Source organism: Hyperolius riggenbachi, chromosome 9, assembly GCF_040937935.1.
Source record: "Hyperolius riggenbachi isolate aHypRig1 chromosome 9, aHypRig1.pri, whole genome shotgun sequence".
NCBI lineage: Eukaryota > Metazoa > Chordata > Amphibia > Anura > Hyperoliidae > Hyperolius > Hyperolius riggenbachi.
Genome location: NC_090654.1, coordinates 198,105,749 through 198,129,277, shown reverse-complemented (window position 1 = coordinate 198,129,277; position 23,529 = coordinate 198,105,749). Strand labels below are relative to the sequence as shown.

Sequence of the window (23,529 nt, the reverse complement as noted above, 5' to 3'; positions counted from 1 at the left end):
ACACTGCATCAAGTTCACCCTTCATGGTTTCTTGTAAGATTAATTTGGGGCTGGCTCCCTGGACTGATCTGTAAACTCAGTATTGCATAAGTTACAGTGTGTCAGATTTCAGGCCAGAACATAACTGAAGTTTTATAAATGATTTTAGGGGATGCTCTGCACCTTCCTCACCTCCGCCCCATCCCAATGCCTCCTCCTTCTCAGCCCTCCTTGCTGTGGTCCTGATGTTCTTATAAGTAGCACATTGCAGAGCACATACACATCAGTGAACAGACAGAGCTTAGCAGTCTATAGCCAATAGAAGCTGCAGTGAATAACACAGGTGAGTGTGTTTGATGGAACTAACTTTAATGCAAAATCCCAGCTCAGAAGGAAAGATGTGTGGAGCTACTAGGTACCAACAGAGCACTGGCCTCCTTGAAACTGTAGGCACTTCTGTTAGATTTGTTTTATCAGCGACTGTGTTGGATTTTTACATCTTTGTGACTGTGTTGGATTTTAACATCTTTGTGACTGTGTTGGATTTTTACCCTGTGTGTTTCATTGCAACAGTCACAGCTTGTGTGGTCTTATTACTATTCAGGTATCAGTGGTTTTATAATAAGTGTATTCATTTTTTTCAATAGAGAAGTATACATTTTAGCATTTAGACATGACATCATAATTTGCATTGCAAACTGTATTAGGAATATATGGCAAATATACCGTATATATAATAAATGTGATATCTGTAGCAGAATGAAACCTATTTGGTAATGTCACCTGCATGCTGACAAGGTGATGTGTAGTGAGAGATGCAGTGTATGTGGTATTACTAAGGATGGGGAAGATATGGGATGTATGTTATGCTGTATGTGTTACATTTGTGCTAATACAGAGTATATTTGCTAATATGAGGGGTGTGTAGCATTGTTAGTACATCGGTTATCAGTTGTGTGGCAACACTAGGACTAGTGAATGATATAGCATGCAGAAAAAGTGACCATAAGTAACTTGACAGAAGGGATGAGACATTAGTGGAATACAGTGGAGCAGAGCATTTATGGTTTTTATTTTATTAATTTCAAATATTAGAACAAGACAAAGCTATATTGTATGTGTACAATTCTATTTGCACGTAGGTTTGTAGCACTACTGATAACATAACAAAATATATGTTACTATTGGCAACAGGTAAAGCAACCTTAGCAGTATGAGAATATATATATAGATAGATAGATAAAGAGAGAGAGAGAGAGAGAGAGAGAGAGAGAGAGAGAGAGAGAGAGAGAGAGATTTTTTTTATTTTAAGGACATCTGAAGTGAGCGGGATATGGAGGGGATCCCAAATGTATTTCCTTTTAGACAATGCACATTGCCTGGCTGTCCTGGTAAACTTCTCTTATGCTAGGTACAAACAATGCAATTTTCTGACAGATTTACTGACAGATCGATTATTTCCAACATATCTGAACTGATTTCTTCTACAGAAAATCGATCAGAAATCAGATCGGACATGTTGAAAATAATCGATCTGACAGTAAATCTGTCAGAAAGTTGCTTTGTGTGTACCTAGCATAATACGTTTAGCCATAGACCCTGGACAAGCACGCAGATCAGATGTTTCTGACAAAACTCTGACAAGATTTGATGCATGCTTGCTTCAGGTGTGTGATTCAGACACTACTGCAGCCACAAATATGGGCAGGATGGCAGGAAACTGATTTAAAAGGAAATAAATATGGCAGCCTCCATATCCATTTCACTTCAGCTGTTCTTTAAGGAATATACAGCTTATTGTAGGGTGAGTAGCATAAAATGCAGTATATCATGTTTTATTGATAGTAACAGGTTATGTAAATGACCAGTGTGTAAATAACAAATATATAATGTGCATGTACAATGCATTTACAACCTTTGTGTAATTAAATGTTTTACCTATTTTTATCTGGTTTACCTGGAGAGCCACACACTGTAGAAATAGGGAACAACATGTTTGCGGTTCTGCTGGAATTGTACGTTGGCAATGCATACAAAATTAATTGTAGACATGTCCACAAATCAATGTTGTGTGGCATACAAGCTGCTGTCCAATTCCAGCTGTACAGTAACACTGATCACATCAGAATAGGCAAGGAAGGTCAGGTGCCTAAAAAATGTCTCTCTGTTATGCAATCTGCCATTTTCAGAACATTAAATATTTCAAGCACTAGGCTCAATGCATTGTATTGTACAGTATGGCATGTAACCACTAAATTGTACACATGCAATAAATGACAAGTAAAACTGAACATCACTCAGGGGAAAAAGAGCTTCCAGATATGTTTATTCTAACTAGTATCAATACACATATTAAAAAGATAAGGTGTTAGGGCGGGGTTTAAAGGAAGTGCTATTAGATTCAGTAGAAATAATATTTATAATTTAGAACTTTAATAAAACATGTTTGTCCTTCTCAAGGTATCAGCTGTAAACTTTTAACACTTTCCCTAGTCTACTCACTGGCTCGTCTACTTAAAGGACCACTATCGCAAAAATCCTAAAATTTAACACACATACAAATAATAAGTACGTTTCTTCCAGAGTAAAGTGAGGCGCAAATTACTTTTCTCCTATGGTGCTGTCACTCACAGTAGGTAGTAGAAATCTGACAGAGTCAACAGGTTTTGGACTAGCCTATCTCCTCATGGGGGAGTCTCAGGGTTTTGTTTAGTTTCAAAGGCACTTAGTGAATGGCAGTTGCTCTCTCCAACTGCCAAAAAAAAGTGTACAGTGAGCAGGGAGGCTGGTAGGCATCATTGTATAAATCCTTTTACGGGAATGTCTTTATAAAGAATAAAATCCTTGCTGAGAATTCCCCATGAAGAGATGGACTAGTTCAAAACCTGTCAGTTCTGTTATGTTTCTACTACCTACTGCAAGTGACAGCAACATAGGAGAAAAGTAATTTATGGCTCATTGCTACTCTGGAGGAAACACACTTCATATTTGTATATGCTTACATGTATTTAAAATGTTACTATTTTTCGCAATAGTGGTCCTTTAACTGAGTCAAGTACCAAAAAGTAGGTGAAAAAGTACTGTCAAAATTATTGAGTATGTTCTTACTTGCTGGTGGCCTTTTATTTATAAAATGAACAAATATCACCTAGAAGAAAACAGGAGAAAAAGTGAATTGGATCAGGCTCATTGGCCCTTATTCAAATCACTTGTTCTCTTTTAGAACAAGTTTTCTTTTAGGAGATCATTTGTCAGCATCTGTTTAAAATATGTTTTTAGCACTCTGCAACTAAAAAAGTACCAAAAAGTAGGTGAAAAAGTACTATTAAAATTCTTCAGTGTATTTTCTTGATTGATGGTGGCTTAAATTAGGTGTGAAAATATTACCTAGGACAAATATTAGGAGAAAAGTGGAACTGAATAAAGGCCATTATTTATCGGCAAGTTTATCTGTATTCAGAGATCCATTCCAATAACTGATATAATTAGGGGATAGTTTTACTTAAAAAAAATCCTGGAGCTCTCATTTGATAATTAGAGCATGACTTAGCAATGCTAAATGCATAGTAGTATCATTGGATTTAAACCACTGCAATATTACATCATTTACTTGAACACAATATTACATACCGTAATTTATTCAAACTTGTTCTCTAGTTCATTACAAAAAATATACAATGGGTGTTTAAAAAAATATTTTTCTATATTTAAGTCCGGTGCTTAAAACAGATTTACTGTTACCTTCATATTTAATTAGAAAAGTGAGGACTAAAATAAATAAATATTTCCAATTTGTTTGGAGCTCCGCCTGCAGTGGGAAACTGGTACATTTTGTAAGTAGAAAAGTTTGTATTTCAATTGTTGGGTAGTAAATGCAAGATAACTTATCTCCTCTTAGATACAGCACTGAAACAAAAACTTATTTCTACCAGATTCCTTAGTCCAACTAGTAGGTAGAGAGCCAAACAAATAGAATGCATTCATTTGTAATAATTTATCTTTTACTAATAGAAAACATGCATTCAATGCATTTTGTAAAATAGTATACAAAACACAATATACAAATCAACAAGTAAATGTTAAGATATATGCAGTCCCTTTAAAAGTCAGTCTATTAATTTAAAAATTCTAATCTTGAAAAAAAAAAAAAAGATTACTAACCTGTTTTTGTACCATGTTCTACAGGCTTTTTCTACTATTCAACTATGTATCCAGTCTTTCCTGTTTTGGTGATTTTAGGTAAGTTGGCTCAATGCATCTGGCTGCCATGGTTGGAATTCAGAGAATCCTTGATATAAAAACAACGATTACTCCTTTTAATTATTCTACTTACAGGTGACATGTAACATGATGTGGTAAACATGAGAATGCATAGTACCACTCCTACTTATAACTAGGTTGTGTTTCTTTTTTGTTTTCCTTACTGTAATGGTTAAGAATCCAGGGCTCTACAGGGCAGTTTCTATGCAGCCGGAGTTTAGCATAACTCTCACTGAAAACTAATTAGAGTTATAAACCTCTGTGTGGCTAAAAATGCGTGCTTGGAACAGACAACAATAGTTCAAGATCTGTCTGTATTTGAGTTAAATATTAAAAAAAAACGACATTCATATCACAACCCATTACCACAAACATCTAGATCTTTGTAAACAGGTGCCTATGGATACTTATGAATATGAAATGGTTAAAGACAGTGACAAATGAAGAGCTGTGGAAAACCCCAACCAAAGAAGGACTGTAGGAGGAGCCCAGAAAGTACTCTACACTAAAACAAAAGTGTAATTTAGGAGTGAAAAGATCTCACCTCCATAAAATTACATACCACATGAATAGAAATAATATTTATTGATGCACAATTGTGCATCAATAAATATTGTTTCCACCCATGTGGTATGTTTATTTATGGAGGTAAGATCTTTTTACTCCTAAATTTACTTTTATTTATTTATTTTATTTATTTAAGTATCTATATAGCATATTACGCAGCACCGCACAGAGTATATTGTCTTGTCACTAACTGTCCCTCAGAGAGACTCACACTTTTACTAGTTTAGAGTACTTCATGTGCGCCTCCTACAGTCCTTGCTAGTTGTACCCTTCGGGGATAGTATTGTGCACTACATGTACCAATAATTCAAGGAGAGGGAGTGACCAACACCTGCACATCAGACCTGGCATATCAAACGTGGACGGTTAATTCCCCGTAGGCTCTGTCGGTGGTTGCAGAAGTGCAACCAACCTTTGTGAGTATATTTCTTTATTCTACCAATACCTACCTATCTTTACAATACTACACCATTCAGCTCCTGGTCTGTCTCATTACAGAATCTTGGCGGTTGGAAGCTCAACCACCAAGAGCCACCCAAATACCAACCAACAATGTTACCCTCAAGTCCCAGAGAAAGTAAAGTAAAATAAAAGTGTGGAATGCCAAGAAAATCCTATTAAAAGGATTAGAGATACAATTGTTTATTTTATTAGTCTAGTTTTCCTTTAGATGTGTTTTAAAGATGCGCACACAAACTACAAAAGTAAACGACGGGTCCGCCGGACCCTCCCGCTGGGCGGTCTTTAGCCAACAGTATATGCGTGTGTACGCATTGTCGGCGGATTGATAAGGCTGAGCAGATCATTCAGAAACCGCCTTATCAGTCCGCCGACAGCGCATACACATGCGCATACTGTCGGCTAAAGACCGCACAGCGGGAGGGTCCGGCAGACCCGCCGTTTCCTTTTTGTAGTCCGTGTGTACGCAGTGGTGTATGTAGTGGATAGGGTTGGAGAGATGTGTAGTCCCTACCCAGTTCTTTGTCTTTTTCATCTCCATGTATTTTTCTTTTAATTATAATAAATTGCTAATACATGTGTTTTGCGAAAGAGATATACTGTATACACAGTATACAGTATATGCCGATTTCCTTTATCTTCATCATCTCATCTACTTCTCTTCATCTGATGTTGTTGTTGATGACCGATCGTAATTTGTATCTTTAATAGCTTACAATGAAAAATCAGATTGAAAATAATTTTGGTAAAAATATTTGTGCCACCTACCGTATATTGTGCATATTACAATATAACTTTTTATGTATTCTAGAAAGCATGAAAGGGAAATCACCCTTGTATTGAAGATAAGCACAATTCATTTAGTTTGGCTCTACTAACTTTTAGAGCAATAGCAAAAATATTTCAGCTTACGTAACTTATCACTTGCTTATAAAACACAGCCATCTTACAGTGTTTCTGATACAAATGTCATTGTTTTAACCACTTGAGGACCGTGGGCTTTACCCCCCTTAAAGGGAATGTCCAAGCAAAATAAAATGTGTTTCACTTACCTGGGGCTTCTACCAGCCCCATGCAGCCATCCTGTGCCCTCGTAGTCTCTCACTGCTGCTCCAGTCCCCCGCTGGCAGCTTTCTGACCTCGGAGGTCGGCGAGACGCATTGCGTACATTTTTACGCATTCCCGCTAATGCAGGAACATTAACATTAAAAGCTGCCAGCGGGGGACTGGAGCAGCAGTGAGAGACTACGAGGGCACAGGATGGCTGCATGGGGCTGGCAGAAGCCCCAGGTAAGTGATACACATTTTTTTATTTTGCTTGAACCTTCCCTTTAAGGACCGGCCACTTTTTTTCCATTCAGACCACTGCAGCTTTCACGGTTTATTGCTCGCTCATACAACCTACCACCTAAATGAATTTTGGCTCCTTTTCTTGTCACTAATAAAGCTTTCTTTTGGTGCTATTTGATTGCTCCTGCGATTTTTACTTTTTATTATATTCATCAAAAAAGACATGAATTTTGTCAAAAAAAACATTTTTTTTAACTTTCTGTGCTGACATTTTTCAAATAAAGTAAAATTTCTGTATACATGCAGCGCGAAAAATGTGGACAAACATGTTTTTGATTAAAAAAAAAACCCAGTGTATATTTATTGGTTTGGGTAAAAGTTATAGCGTTTACAAACTATGGTGCAAAAAGTGAATTTTCCCATTTTCAAGCATCTCTGACTTTTCTGACCACCTGACATGTTTCATGAGGGGCTAGAATTCCAGGATAGTATAAATACCCCCCAAATGACCCCATTTTGGAAAGAAGACATCCCAAAGTATTCACTGAGAGGCATAGTGAGTTCATAGAAGATATTAATTTTTGTCACAATTAAGCGGAAAATGACACTTTGTGACAAAAAAAAAAAAAAGTTTCCATTTCTTCTAACTTGCGAAAAAAAATGAAATCTGCCACGGACTCACCATGCCCCTCTCTGAATACCTTGAAGTGTCTACTTTCCAAAATGGGGTCATTTGTGGGGTGTGTTTACTGTCCTCGCATTTTGGGGGGTGCTAATTTGTAAGCACTCCTGTAAAGCCTAAAGGTGCTCATTGGACTTTGGACCCCTTAGCGCAGTTAGGCTGCAAAAAAGTGCCACACATGTGGTATTGCCGTACTCAGGAGAAGTAGTATAATGTGTTTTGGGGTGTATTTTTACACATACCGATGCTGGGTGGGAGAAATATCTCTGTAAATGACAATTTTTTTTACACACAATTGTCCATTTACAGAGATCTTTCTCCCACTCAGCATGGGTATGTGTGAAAAAATACACCCCAAAACACATTATACTACTTCTCCTGAGTACGGCGATACCACATGTGTGGCACTTTTTTGCACCCTAACTGCGCTAAGGGGCCCAAAGTCCAAATGAGTACCTTTAGGATTTCACAGGCCATTTTGAGAAATTTCGTTTCAAGACTACTTCTCACGGTTTAGGGCCCCTAAAATGCCAGGGCAGTATAGGAACCCCACAAATGACCCCATTTTAGAAAGAAGACACCCCAAGGTATTCCATTAGTAGTACGGTGAGTTCATAGAAGATTTTATTTTTTGTCACAAGTTAGCGGAAAATGACACTTTGTGAAAAAAAACAAAAATCAATTTCCGCTAACTTGTGACAAAAAATAAAATCTTCTATGAACTCACCGTACTACTAACAGAATACCTTGGGGTGTCTTCTTTCTAAAATGGAGTCATTTGTGGGGTTCCTATACTGTCCTGGCATTTTAGGGGCCCTAAACCGTGAGGAGTAGTCTTGAAACAAAATTTCTCAAAATGACCTGTGAAATCCTAAAGGTACTCATTGGACTTTGGGCCCCTTAGCGCAGTTAGGGTGCAAAACAGTGCCACACATGTGGTATCGCCGTACACGGGAGAAGTAGTATAATGTGTTTTGGGGTGTATTTTTACACATACCCATGCTGGGTGGGAGAAATAACTCTGTAAATGGACAATTGTGTGTAAAAAAATCAAAAGATTGTCATTTACAGAGGTATTTCTCCCACCCAGCATGGGTATGTGTAAAAATACACCCCAAAACACATTATACTACTTCTCCCGAGTACGGCGATACCACATGATTGGCACTTTTTTGCAGCCTAACTGCGCTAAGGGGCCCAAAGTCCAATGAGTACCTTTAGGATTTCACAGGTCATTTTTGTTTCAAGACTACTACTCACAGTTTAGGGCCCCTAAAATGCCAGGGCAGTATAGGAACCCCACTAATGACCCCATTTTAGAAAGAAGACACCCCAAGGTATTCCGTTAGGAGTATGGTGAGTTCATAGAAGTTTTTATTTTTTTGTCACAAGTTAGCGGAAATTGATTTTAATTGTTTTTTTTTTCACAAAGTGTCATTTTCCGCTAACTTGTGACAAAAAATAAAATCTTCTATGAACTCACCATACTCCTAACGGAATATGTTTGGGTGTCTTCTTTCTAGAATGGGGTCATTTGTGGGGTTCCTATACTGCCCTGGCCTTTTAGGGGCCCTAAACTGTGAGTAGTCTTGAAACCAAATGTCGCAAAATGACCTATGAAATCCTAAAGGTACTCATTGGACTTTGGGCCCCTTAGCGTACTTAGGGTGTAAAAAAGTGCCACATATGTGGTACCGCCGTACTCAGGAGAAGTAGTATAATGTGTTTTGGGGTGTATTTTTACACATACCCATGCTGGGTGGGAGAAATATCTCTGTAAATGACAATTGTTTGATTTTTTTTACACACAATTGTCCATTTACAGAGAGATTTCTCCCACCCAGCATGGGTATGTGTAAAAACACACCCCAAAACACATTATATTACTTCTCCTGAGTACGGCGATACCACATGTGTGACACTTTTTTGCAGCCTAGGTGCGCTAAGGGGCCCAACGTCCTAATCACAGGTCATTTTGAGGCATTTGTTTTCTAGACTACTCCTCACGGTTTAGGGCCCCTAAAATGCCAGGGCAGTATAGGAACCCCACAAGTGACCCCATTTTAGAAAGAAGACACCCCAAGGTATTCCGTTAGGTGTATGGCGAGTTCATAGAAGATTTAATTTTTTGTCACAAGTTAGTGAAAAATGACACTTTGTGAAAAAAAAAAAATCCATTTCCGCTAACTTTTGACAAAAAATAAAATCTTCTATGAACTCATCATACACCTAACAGAATACATTGGGGTGTCTTTTTTCTAAAATGGGGTCAGTTTGTGGGGTTCCTATACCGCCCTGGCATTTTACGGGCCCAAAACCGTGAGTAGTCTGGAAACCAAATGTCTCAAAATGACTGTTCAGGGGTATAAGCATCTGAAAATTTTGATGACAGGTGGTCTATGAGGGGGCGAATTTTGTGGAACCGGTCATAAGCAGGGTGGCCTTTTAGATGACAGGTTGTATTGGGCCTGATCTGATCGATAGGAGTGCTAGTGGAGTGACAGAAGGTGATTGATGGGTGTCTCAGGGGGTGGTTAGAGGGGAAAATAGATGCAATCAATGCACTGGCGAGGTGATCGGAAGGGGGTCTGAGGGGGATCTGAGGGTTTGGCCGAGTGATCAGGAGCCCACACGGGGCAAATTAGGGCCTGATCTGATGGGTAGGTGTGCTAGGGGGTGACAGGAGGTTATTGATGGGTGTCTCAAGGTGTGATTAGAGGGGGGAATAGATGCAAGCAATGCACTGGCGAGGTGATCAGGGCTGGGGTCTGAGGGCGTTCTGAGGGTATGGGCGGGTGATTGAGTGCCCTAGGGGCAGATAGGGGTCTAATCTGATGGGTAGCAGTGACAGGGGGTGATTGATGGGTAATTAGTGGGTGTTTGGAGGAGAGAACAGATGTAAACACTGCACTTGGGAGGTGATCTGATGTCGGATCTGCGGGCGATCTATTGGTGTGGGTGGGTGATCAGATTGCCCAGAAGGGGCAGGTTAGGAGCTGATTGATGGGTGGCAGTGACAGGGGGTGATTGATGGGTGATTGACAGGTGATTGACAGGTGATCAGTGGGTTATTACAGGGAAGCACAGATGTAAATATTGCACTGGTGAATTGATAAGGGGGGGTCTGAGGGCAATCTGAGCATGTAGGTGGGTGATGGCGTGCCCGCAAGGGGCAGATTAGGGTCTGATCTGATGGGTAACAGTGACAGGTGGTGATAGGGGGTGATTGATGGGTGATTGATGGGTAATTAGTGGGTGTTTAGAGGAGAGAATAGATGTAAACACTGCACTTGGGTGGTGATCTGATGTCGGATCTGCGGGCGATCTATTGGTGTGGGTGGGTGATCAGATTGCCCGCAAGGGGCAGGTTAGGGGCTGATTGATGGGTGGCAGTGACAGGGGGTGATTGATGGGTGGCAGTGACAGGGGGTGATTGATGGGTGATTGACAGGTGATTGACAGGTGATCAGTGGGTTATTACAGGGAAGGACAGATGTAAATAATGCCCTGGCGAATTGATAAGGGGGGGGTCTGAGGGCAATCTGAGCGTGTAGGCGGGTGATTGGGTGCCCGCAAGGGGCAGATTAGGGTCTGATCTGATAGGTAACAGTGACAGGTGGTGATTGATGGGTGATTGATGGGTAATTAGTGGGTGTTTAGAGGAGAGAATAGATGTAAACACTACGCTTGGGTGGTGATCTGATGTCGGATCTGCGGGCGATCTATTGGTGTGGGTGGGTGATCAGATTGCCCGCAAGGGGCAGGTTAGGGGCTGATTGATGGGTGGCAGTGACAGGGGGTGATTGATGGGTGATTGACAGGTGATCAGGGGGGATAGATGCATACAGTACACAGGGAGGGGGGGGGTCTGGGGAGAATCTGAGGGGTGGGGGGTGATCAGGAGGGGGCAGGGGGCAGGGGGGGGGGTAAAAAAAATAGCGTTGACAGATAGTGACAGGGAGTGATTGATGGGTGATTAGGGGTGTGATTGGGTGCAAACAGGGGTCTGGGGGGTGGGCAGGGGGGCGGGTCTGAGGGGTGCTGTGGGCGATCTGGGGCAGGGGGGGGACAAATCAGTGTGCTTGGGTGCGACATAGGGTGGCTGCAGCCTGCCCTGGTGGTCCCTCGGACACTGGGACCACCAGGGCAGGAGGCAGCCTGTATAATACACTTTGTAAACATTACAAAGTGTATTATACACTTTGTATGCGGCGATCGTCGGGTTAACATCCCGCCGGCGCTTCCGTATGGCCGGCGGGATGTTGCGGCGGGTGAGCGGAGACAGGCGCCGGCGGAGGATCGCGTCACGGATGACGTGATCACTCCGCCCATGCCCCTACAAGGACCGCCGCCATTTGTCAATACGGCGGTCCTTGCAGGGTCCACTTCCCGGCCGCCAATTGTCAATACGGCGGTCGGGAAGTGGTTAAGCTAGATTACCGCAGGTGATGATAATGTGTTGCATCGGCACTCATGCATCAAGGTGGAAATTTATAGGGTAGTCTGTACAGTACTATTGACAGGTTAACAAGAGACTCAACGTTTATGCATACTGTCTGATTTGGAAATGGTTACAGAAAATCTCTGACATTAAGGCTACTTACACACTAAGACGTTGCGTTTTAGGGGACGTTATGGTCGCATAACAAGCCCCTAACGCAACGTATGGTGGTGTTGAAGTTGGACTTCAGATTGAGCTGCGTTATGCAGCTCTCAAAGCAGCCGTTCCAGGTTAGTGATAGGAAGTCCGGATCTTTTTAAGGATTCGGATCATTTGAATCGGATCATTGAAAAGATCCGGATCTTTGAACCGAATCATTTGAATCATTTTACTAGGGAAGCAGACTGGGTGAAATGACTAGCAGGACAGGACTTTCCCTGCACTGTACATTCTGTATGTTCCTGTTTCTTCCAGACAGACAGACATCCACTGTGAACCGAATCTTTCATTGTGATGATCCGGATGATTCGACTCACAAAAAAGATCTGGATCAAATGAACGATTCGTTCATGATCCAGACAACACTACAGTCCTACCACGAGTCTCTGCAGTGCATCGAATATTAATTAGCCATGTGGCTGGCCACGGAGGAGGAGGGGAGACCTCCTCATCCAACATTACTGAGCATGTGCAAGCAGTCTAGCGCTGCTTAGCCCAGTATAAGGTACAGCATGCAGCACTTTGTTTAAACGTGCTGCGTTACTATGTAACGCAACGTGGGCACTGTGAACAGCACAATTGATTTTACAGTGCTGTGAGTTAGGCTGCGTTACTGGCTGCTGTAATGTGGGACTTTAACGTCCCACTGTGAAACCAGCCTAAAAAAAGAAAAAGTAATATACTTACCTCGGTTGAGGAATCCTCCAGAGGCTTTCCCCATTTCCCCAGAGGCTTCACCCATTTCTCTCCACCTCGGTGTTCCAGTGCTGGGACCCTCCAAAGCTTGCGGCTGCACTCTCATACATGAACGAGCGCAGCTGTACTGCACAGGATGGCTCGGCTCGTTCCTGTGGAGTCGCATGGAGCCACCGCTTTGGCGCAGCGGAAAAAGCCAGTTCGGCTAGGTGATAATGTGCAGGTGCACGCCATCAGCACCTCTGCAGAGCAGCCATACTCCGTCAACAAGGGTTTGTCGATGAGCTTCAGGGGTTCCAGTGCTGGAATGGCAAGGTGGAGGAGGATGGGGAAACCATTGAATAATCCAGAGCCTTCCCTCTGGATTGTCCATCAATTCGATGTTAATTTTCCGAGTTTGTTGAAAATGTATTGCAAACGGCACACAAATTAAAATTGGGTCAATCAAAATTAATATTATGGTGGCCATACACTATGGGCATCAGAGTGATTCCTCTCCAATCATTATCTGATCAGAGAGGGATCTACCTGTACAAATCCCTCAACACACTACACACAAATTTTCTATTGATTTCATCGTGAATCCTATAGAAAATCTGTGCATTTCATCTGGCGTTCCCAGTGTATCCCTCTCTCCCCCGGGCAGTGTAGGGGCAGCTCTCACCTATCCATGCTGTGGTTCTGTTGTCTTTTCCAGTGGCTGCTGCTTCCTCTCTCCACTCACGACTCCAAGGCACCTGTGTGATGTAGCTATACAGGACAAACACTAGGGCAGTATGGCACGTAACTTACATAACCACTAGAGGCCTGTAGTGTTAGTTACGTGAGTTGGGCGCAGGGAAAGCCGAATGACGGATCACCCTGCTGCCGCAAAACACCCCGGCGGCGTTAAATACTATTCCCCCTCTGAGTTGTCGCAACTCGGAGGGAGATGTAATTCGGGGTCTGGCAACCACCAGAGCCCCGAATTACTCTTATGCGCCCCGCGCTGTATTACATTACTGTTATGGAGCACCTAGTTTCAGCGCTCGGTACTGAGCGCCGAAACTACCTGCTTCGCTCTGCTCTGCTTCATAGTTTAAAATACAGGGCGTGGTTTGTAATTGCAAATATGACAGAATGATGCAATGTTATAAAAAAAAGCTAAATAACTGACAATAAAAATATGATACTCTTTTCTTTGCTACTAATGTTCTATCAATTATCTACACATTATTATCACACATTACACATTATTATTATTATATCATAAGTTTGTTTTCGCTTCAGTGTTACTGTTCAATGCAATGGTTGTAATCATGTTTTATGCACTATCCTCACAATCCAGCCCCCCTGTAGTCCTTGCACTGCTGTGCCGTAATTTTTGTCTGAGCAGAACACAGATTATGGATGGGGAAGAAAGTGGCAGTTCCCCTCCTCTCAGTCCTTTCCTATGAATGCCCCCATTACTCCCCATTTATCGTTCCGGATATTGCTGTGTCTGTTCCCTCTGTAGGCTTGGGGAGAATAGCAGAGGTAATAGCAGAGGTAGTACACTATCAGAGGTAGCTCAATCTCCTAGAGCTCTACTGTGCACCTAGCACTGTAATATCAGGAACGATAAATGGGGAGTGAAAGGGGTGTTCCTAGGCACGGACTGAGAGGAGGGGTACTGACACTTCCTCCCGCCCATAGTTGATGTTCTACTTAGTCGAAAATTATGGCAGAGCAGTGTGGGGACCACAGGGGGAGCTGAACTGTGAGGACAGTGCAGTGACATATGTCACAGCGCTACACATAAAACATAATTAAAGGAATTGAAAACCAACACTCGGTTCACAGGTACTTCAAGAGAATGTCGCCTACTCTAACATTCTTAGTGCATGTTTCTGAAAACAAACAAAATGTTTCTGAAGCAGCAAAGTATTGCCATAGACATTTCAAGAAATCAAATAAATGCCAAACATTTTACTAGTGAGCAGTTGGAAAGTCAATCACTTCTTTCAGCTTAAATAGTAAATACACTTTAGGAGCAAGAAGGACTACTGGTCCTCAAACACTCGGCAAACTAGAATGCCTGAATACAAATCTTTGCCATAGTTGCCTTTAGAATATAAATAGGGGAACAATTTTGAGAAATTGAAACACAGATGTATAGTTAAAGTAAATACCGGTAAGTTATTTAAAAACTTAAAGAGGAACTCCAGTGAAAATAATGTAATAAAAAAAGTGCTTCATTTTTACAATAATTATGTATACATGATTTAGTCAGTGTTTGCTCATTGTAAAATCTTTCCTCTCCCAGATTCACATTCTGACATGTATTACATGGTGACATTGTTACTGTGGGCAAATTATGTAGCTGTTTCTAGCTAGTCTGGCTTTAACAGATAGCTGTAAGCAGCTATTTCCTGTCTGAACATTGTTACATTGTGGCAGTTTGCCCAGAGTACCGTACGGTACCAGAGCCTCTTGTGGGAGGGGTTTCAGCACAAAATCAGTCATACAGCGCCCCCTGATGGTCTGTTTGTGAAAATCATTATTTTTCTCATGTAAAAGTGGGTATCAGCTACTGATTGGGATAAAGTTCAATTCTTGGTCGGAGTTTCTCTTTAAATTAATACACTTAAAAAATAAGAACATTTGGATATGAACTATAGGATTTATCGATCAAGTGAAATAAGGAATTATGTTGAAGTCATTGCATGGTTAACATAAAAAAAAAAAAAATAAGCTGCACTGTAAACAACGTATGTCCATTGATCCAAAATAATCTCCTGAAGATTATATACACTCTGTAAGAGGATATCTACATGAACAATCTACTCTTAGAGAAGAAACCAATTGGCCTTGTATATATATTCACCATTAAGGTTTAATGTCCTTAAAATGGTGATTATTGCTACTCTTCATCATGAACGTTGGACACTGTTACTGAAGCACTAAATAAAAATTGTCTAGATGTGCGGATGAGACTACTTAGAAGTTATCCACATGCAGAACGTGGATGCTAGACTAGGTATTAAAGATTATGTTTCCATCACAGGCCAAGGACCAGAATAATAAGGCTTTTCATGAGAAAATGATTTGCATAAGTAAACATAGCTTCCCTTTTTTCCCCTTTAAAGATGGTGCTCTTCAGAAGACAAAGCCCATAGTAGTATGCAATGCAGTAGAGATCTCAGTGATTACCTTCAGAGAAAACTGTATTCAGCTACACAGCTGTGACTGACCACCATTCTTCAGACAGATGCAAATGAAGACATATCTCTTTTGGAGTTCTTCTAGGCTTTAAGGCTTTTTTTTTATATGAATGGGGCAGTTAAGAATCCTTCAGCTTCTTGTGAGAGGACCTCTCTTAATAAGAAAACAGAGGACATCTGCATTCATAAAACAAGCTTATTATAGCCCTTAAAAATCCACAACCCTTCTGGCAGTAAATAAAAAACAGTCCTCAAAACAGCCAAAATACATGATAGAAGTCCACATAACAGCCAAAATAAATCTGGGAAACATTACCGGTACATCATTTTCAAATGCCACTAAAGGCTTTTTTTAAATGACTTGCATGAAAAATCAAACCTGGTCACTGGCCTCAAAAGAACAGTGCAAGAGAGATCTGATTAGAAAGGCATCTCCATTGATCTCCAAGCATCTTCACTTGGGATAACTGAATTCATTTGGGCATAGCTACAATTCTTGGGGCTCTCCAGCAAAACTTTGATGGGGTCCCCCAAATGTTCACACCATTACCCTTGCCTCCCCAGGTGCCCTTCATGGGCCCATCTCCTTGGGGCCCATCTCACAAGGGTCATAAAACAAGTGTGGCCATCATGAAAGGTTAGTAAATTAGCAACCGTGTGATGCATTCTCAGGCAGACACTTAGGGCCGGTTCACATGGGTGCATGGCGGGTGGTGCATTTAGCATTGGTTCCTATTGTTCCAACGTCACATTGCTTTTGAGACTCGTGGGGGGCACGGAACTGCTGAATGCAACCGCCATGGGAGGCTACATGGAGCACCCAGTACATTTTGACACTGAAGCAGAATTTTTTTTTTATAATATAATGAATTGGTTGTGTAGTACAGCAAAGAAATAAAGCATTATGAACAAAGACATAAGTCTAATACTTGTTTCCAGTACAGGAAGGGTTAAGAAACGCCAGTTATCTATGCAAATAGCCATTGACTTTGAAAGTCGCAGAGAGCTCAGTCTTCTGTTAGGTTATCTCAACTGTATTGTGTTTTTCTTTTCCAGAGAACAGTTCAGGACGGGTCAAAAGTTCACTGCCTGTTCTGTTTAGAATGCTGAGTAATGTTAAACTGCAAATATTAGAGAATGATGCAATGTTATATTTAAAAAAATAAAAATAAAAAATAAAAAGCTGTATAACTGAAAATAAAAATATGAGAATATTTTTTGCTACCAATGTTCTAGTAATTACCCCTACTACACAACCTATTCATGAGATCATAATTTGTTTTTCTTGCTTCAGTGCCTCTTTAAGAGCCACAGGCTTACACCCCCCTAGTTACCAGGCTATTTTCTACAATTCAGGCCACTGCAGCTTTAAACTCTCCCCCTCTTTTCTGCCCACCAACAGAGCTTTCTTTCGGTGGGCTCTGTTCACTGCTGCAGGGTTTTGTTTTTATATATATATATATATATATATATATATATATATATATATATATATATATATATATATATATATATACACCCCATCCCCCCCTGAAGCCCATCATAGCCTATGAGAGGCTAACACTTTGTGAGCAGCTCGAGGGGGCAGCTCAGTGACAGAGCTGTTTCTCGTACAGTGCTGCAGGAGATCGCAAAGAACATGGAGTTTCGAGCGTGAGTATTCCCTGCTAATCTCCACCCACCGCTTAACACTAATTTGCGTTAGGAGGTCGCAGAGTGGTTAATTGTTAGCGCAATTGCTGTCAAATGTCAAAAAAGTGCATTGAGATGCTCCCATTCATCTCAATGTCAGCATCCATCGATCCCAGTGGTAAGTGAGGTCCCAGAACACTGCCAGTTGTCCGTGTGATCCTACGCATCAATTTTTTTTTTCTTGTAAACCCAGACTGTCCTGAATGTAATAAAAAAAAACTCTTGCTGTGGAGACTGCATGCAACTTCAATTACATGACTTCTAATTCACAAACCTCTCTGCAGCCATCAGTAGATTTGATATGTCCCAGAAGAAGGTGTCAAAAAACCTAACCACCTAAAAGGAAACAATTCTTAACTATTTCAGTTTAGACTGAATTACACATGATATCCCTGGAAATGCTGGATTCACAGTGGTCAGTTGCATAACGCACGTGTTAAAATGTGTGAACTGCAATGGAGACTAGACATAGACTTTAATGCAAAGGCTGCATGCAGCAAGTTAGGATAACGCGATCAGTTACTGTGAACAGGCCAATAGAATTGTATGGGCAGTAAGCTGACATGCGGAATTTTTTTTTTGCAACGTAACTGAGCACTGTGAACCTAGACTAAAGATCTTTGGAGATACAGTACTTTAGTAATTCAGGTCTGGCTATACTTTTACAAGGCTCAATTTCATCAACTCTCTTAAGGCCCTGTTCACAGTGATCAGTTAATAATTCTGCATGTCAAGTCACTGCCCATACAATCCTATGGGCCTGTTCACAGTACTGCGTTGTAAATGATCGCATTATTCTAACTCGCTGCATACAGCCTTTGTATTAAATTCTATGTCCACTCTCCATTGCAGTTCACAGTCATTATAATGCCTGCATTCTGCAACTGACCACTGTGAACCTAGCCTTATCCTTGAAATAACTGCATGACCTGAAGCAATATATTGACTATGTTTTTTTTTTAACTTTAGTATTTTATTGTGTTATTTTGGCATATTAATTCTGAATTCACAGATTCCAGGAGAAACATATACAGAGGCAATTGACTAATTGTATGTTATATTTTATTTTCTAAATAGCTGTTTAGGGGCTTGTTATAGCTTGGAATCTTCACAGCATTAATAAAGCAGTCACGTTTTTGAATATGAAACTCTTCTTTTTTTTTTATCTTGTCAGGTACTGTTGTGCAGTTCACATCCGGAGATCCCGGGCCTGGAGAAGGTGAGTGTGCCAAATAAATGCTCTGTCTTTGGTGATGCATTGTGTGGTGGTTGACTCAGAAACTGCATAGTTCCATAAGTTTATATGCACCAATCAACAACATTTAGAGCCTAGGGCCTACCCCTACCCCCCATGATTTCAAATCTAATTTTTAGAACGTATGCACTTGGCCTGTCATGCCACCACAATAAGAGAAATCACAGCGCACTATTTACATTACCGCTATGGCTGGGTTTTTCGGTTTATTCCCCAGACACAGATGACTGCTGCATTCTCCCTTTGATTGCATTTGGGTAAGAGTCAATGAGAATGCCAAAACATTGCATGCCACATATGATGCTATGCATTGCATTTGTATTTCCTTGCAATTTACCTTTTTTTTAAAAATTTATTTTTTTAAACAAAATGAATCAGAAAAATGTACAGACAAATTAAAATGGTAGGAAAATTGCACTGAGCCATATGTAAAGACACTTGTTTGGAATAGACACAACCGCATCAGTGCACTGGCGACTAATTGTGATTTTCAGTAGAAAAGGACCCACTAAAAGCACAATTTTGTATATAATTAAATATATTATTTTAAATTAATTCTACATAAGAAAATTTAAAAAAAAAAAAAGTTTTAGCCAGAATTGACCCCACACGCGTCGTCCTTGTGCTGCACAGGAAGGAGAAGATTAAGGAGGTGGGTGTGGTCAGGTGCAGAGGAAGAAACTTTCTGCTTTCTTTTTTATTTTCAATAGATTTTTATTGAATAAAAGAGAAATTTTGAACATAACAGTAACAAAGAATTAACTGGTGTACATCTTTGCTTATACAATTCCAATACACATTGAGTTGGTAGGTACATAATAACTCAAAAAGCATAAAAACATGCCATAACTCATTCCTAAGATGCAACAGCAAACTGGAGGTATAATAACAGTCAGATCAGAATCAAACTAACTGCAGGAACACTTGCAGTATAAGAGATAAATACTTTTACGGCACCATTTATTCTGGTAAGATTAGACCTAAGCTGACAATACAACCATAATGCAAAATATTCTAGTATAAACATTAACCCTTTATGACTACCCTCGGAGAGCATCACAATGAAGAGACACCATGTTAAATAACAAACATAAACCTGTGACTGTAAGTAATAGAATAGAGAGGAAAGGGAAAGGAAGAAGGAAGAAGAAGGGAATGAGGGGGAAAGGGGACTCCCTGTGAACAACATCTCGCAACATACTAATATCACACTGTAACATGACCAAGACCATTATAGTGCACCTAACGAGGGTGGGGGAAGCACATGATAATATTGGGAGTATCATGGTTTCCATATCTTTTCAAATTGTACAACCTTATCAGTCGAAATGGCCTTTAATTCATCATAGAACATAGCTTGAACTAGGCACTGTGACACTGATTGATTGATATGAGAGAGTGGAGGTTCTCTAAGACAGGGCTTTTCAATCTTTTCCCTAATTGTACCACTTTTATCACCTGAAAATTTAGAAGTACCACCTGTGGGCCTGCGCAGTAGAACGGATCCGATCAGGCTCGGCTGTTTCCGCCAAAATCAAAGCGGAGAGCTGCTACGGCGTATGCGGGTATGACAAGGAGCTCTTTGGGCGTCCTTTTGCTGGATACCCTCTACTGTGGAGGAAGGTGGAAGCCTCTTTAGCCCCCGAGGTCCTCACTGTGCTGCCCTGCAGAATAGTTCAGACCTCAGATCCGCAGTAACCCCACTGTCACTGTGCACCGATTGCCTGGCTGTCTCTTCACCACTGATCTGAGGTCTGAAGTATGCCGCAGGGCAGCACAGCGGGGAGCGAACGAGGGGAGCTGAACTTTGTGGAGGCAAGATGGGATACGTGGCAGACAAACCTGGTGTGTACCACCTGGCCAACAGCAAAGTACCACTGGTGGTACGCGTACCATAGGTTGAAAAGCCCTGCTCTAAGAAGCTGCTATGACTTGCTTGGCTGCCGAGAGTATATGTGTACTCAGCTTGAAATGTTTTGTTGTAACCCCTTCAGGCTTAAATCCCAATAGAGCTGTTTCTGGAGATTTTGGAAACAAGGTTCCAGCTATCGAGTAAATTATTTGATATACTCTGTGCCACAATCTCCTGACTTTGAGGCATTTCCACCATACATGCAAATATGTTCCTTCTTGAAGACATCCATGGAAGCAACGATCAGAATGTTTGTTTTTGAATTTCACAAGCCTATTTGGTGTTCGGTACTATCGGAATAAAACTTTAATATTCGTTTCAACAACATTGGAGCAAATGGAGATTTTATGCACATTTTGCCATATCTTTTCTACATCTTCTATATCTAATTCTATGTTTAAATCACGTTCCCATCTTTGCATGTATGGAGGTTTACGATTTTTTTAAGTGGTGACCAAGCAAGCATAGATTAAAGAAATCATACCCAGAGCAAATGGATCTTGATAGCATTTATGCTCGAAACTTGTAAACTTTCTGCTTTCTAGGTCATGTGAGTGCCTTTTCCAAAGGGAAGTTCTGTGGAATGGCTGCATCAGATCTGAAAATTGTTGAGTAATAGAATTCTCTTCTATTCACTAATACTAACAATGAAAAATCCAGGAGAATGAACCAGAGCTTTAAATTTGGATTAAAATCAATAATGCAAGTGTACTAGATAAGGTCCCCATTTTCAGACATTTTAAGACATTTAACTACATATGGTAGTTAAATTAACAGTATAACTTTCTTCCCAGGTGCAGCTCACTGAAAAGGGCTGCTTTTTTTTAATAAGTTTAAGAAGTAATTCAAACTATCTATTCCTGTCTAGCTACTATCAACAACATTATTAGCAATTCCAGCTTCTGGGAACGCAGTGGGGGTGAATTTGTATGTTGCGTGAAAAGTCAAAACTGTAACAGACACCATCAGCAGACATAACTGAGATGTGCATTAATACATATTGGCACATTTAAGCTTAGCTGTACGTGTTTCATAGCCTGCAGATGTCTCAGAGCTTGAGTGGGTCTGGAATGTTAAGCAAAAGAAATTGTAGTTTGCAGAAATAGGTTTCTGTGATCATTTTTAAAAGTAGAAGCATTTTATTGCTATAATGACTCATCTGCGCAATAACGATAAAAAGAAGATATTGTTTCCAGAATTTAAGTAAACTTTCTTGAATTCATATTTTAAAGGGCACCTGTTTACTTGATAAGGCATTACATCAATGTCTAAATCAAACAGGTTTCAGACTATGTAAAAAGTTGGCCTGGCACTGGAAGGAAAGTAACTACAAGTCATGGCCAAAAGTTCTGGTAGTGGTACAAATGTGTTTTGCAAACTTTGCTGCTTCAGCATTTTTAGTATTTTTTATGTTTTTGTGGTATACTGAAGAACAATTGTAAACATTTCATAAGTTTCAAAGGAATTTAGAAAGTAAATACAACAAAACCATTTGCAAGAATATTTACAGTGTTGGACCTTCTTCCCAATGTTTACAATTTGCTGTGGCATGGTGGATATTGACTTATGTGCTTTATCATAATTGATGGCTATCCATTCTTGCCTTATTGCTTGGAGTTGACCACAGCTTTTTTAGCTCCTGTTTTTTTCCACTAGCTTTTTGTGAATTGATCACAGGTTTTCAATGGAATTAAAATATGGGAAGTTTCCTGGTCACAAGTCCACAATTTCAATGTTATGATCTCTGAGCCATGTTTTACCACTTTTCCCGTGTGACATGGTGACATGGTGCTCCATCATGCTGGAAACGACATAGATCCTCACCAAGCTGCACCTGGATTGTTTGGAAAAGTTGTTCAAGGACGTTTTGGTACCATTTTTTTATTCATGGAAATGTTTTTAGGAAGAATTGTGTGTGAGGTCACTCCCTTGGATGAGAAGCAACCCCACACATGGATTGTCTTAGGATGTTTCACTTCACCGTTGGCCCTTATTGCAATGTTGTCCTTTTATTCTCTGGATAATCAATTTTCCAGACATCCCAAACCGTCAAAAGAGGGATTCATGAGAGAAAATAACTGCAGCAATCTTCTGCCATCCAATCCTTGTACTTCCTGCAGAATCTCAGTCTGCCCTTGATGTTTTTCTTGGAAAGAAGTGACTTCTTTGCTGCCCTTCTAGACACGAGGCTGTTGTCCAAATGTCTTTGTCTCACCGTTTGTGCGGATGCATGCAACCCCATGAACCTTCAGCACTGACCAGTAGTGGCAACATAATTCCATAGCAGACTCCTCGGTGGACATCCTGAAGTCTTGCATACTGCAATTAAACCTCTCAACTTAAAGTTCTCAATGATCCAACAAATGGTTCTTTTAGTTGCATTATTCTTTGCAGCAATTTTTTGCATGTAATAGCATTCTGAAGTAAATCAGTGATGGCTGCACACACTTTGAGAAGGTAAGCACTGCTGAAACAAGAAGACAATGATTTCAAACCCATCTTTTACAACAATATCACAGCCCTTATAATTCAGTAAGAATGATTGTGTGATTTCAGCAGCACTTGTTTCACACCATCACCTGTGCTGATGAAATGAATAATCTGAAATTAGGCTAGTTGATAGTTTTGTGCCAGGGTCAAAATATAGTGCAAATAGTTATTTCTCTGATAAAAATAACTTTTAATGTTAATAGAGCACTTCACAATTAATGGACATGAAAATGATCAGAATGCACAATGTGAGTTGGCAGCACAAAAATGAAGCTGCACATTTTGCAAAACACAACATTTGGGTAAATGCCAACATTTTTGCCCATGAATGTACAAAAGGAGATTAATTCACTGCCTGTCAGCTGCCCATCTGAAAGAGGTCTTAACTGGCTGGAGAGCAAGGAC

At 40.5% G+C, this 23,529-nt stretch overlaps 1 protein-coding gene across 2 annotated transcripts in view; it reads left to right on the top strand.

The window, feature by feature from the left end:
* The first annotated feature begins 268 nt into the window (after positions 1-268).
* Positions 269-23,529, top strand: part of COCH (cochlin) — a 68,629-nt gene continuing 45,368 nt past the window's right edge. For both annotated transcript variants that reach the window (XM_068253886.1, XM_068253885.1), the window contains exons 1-3: positions 269-322; positions 4,165-4,218; positions 18,642-18,686. In XM_068253886.1, the coding sequence (XP_068109987.1) occupies positions 4,185-4,218; positions 18,642-18,686 (79 nt within the window). In that variant the 5' untranslated portion in view covers positions 269-322; positions 4,165-4,184. The remainder of the gene's footprint in view (positions 323-4,164; positions 4,219-18,641; positions 18,687-23,529) is intronic.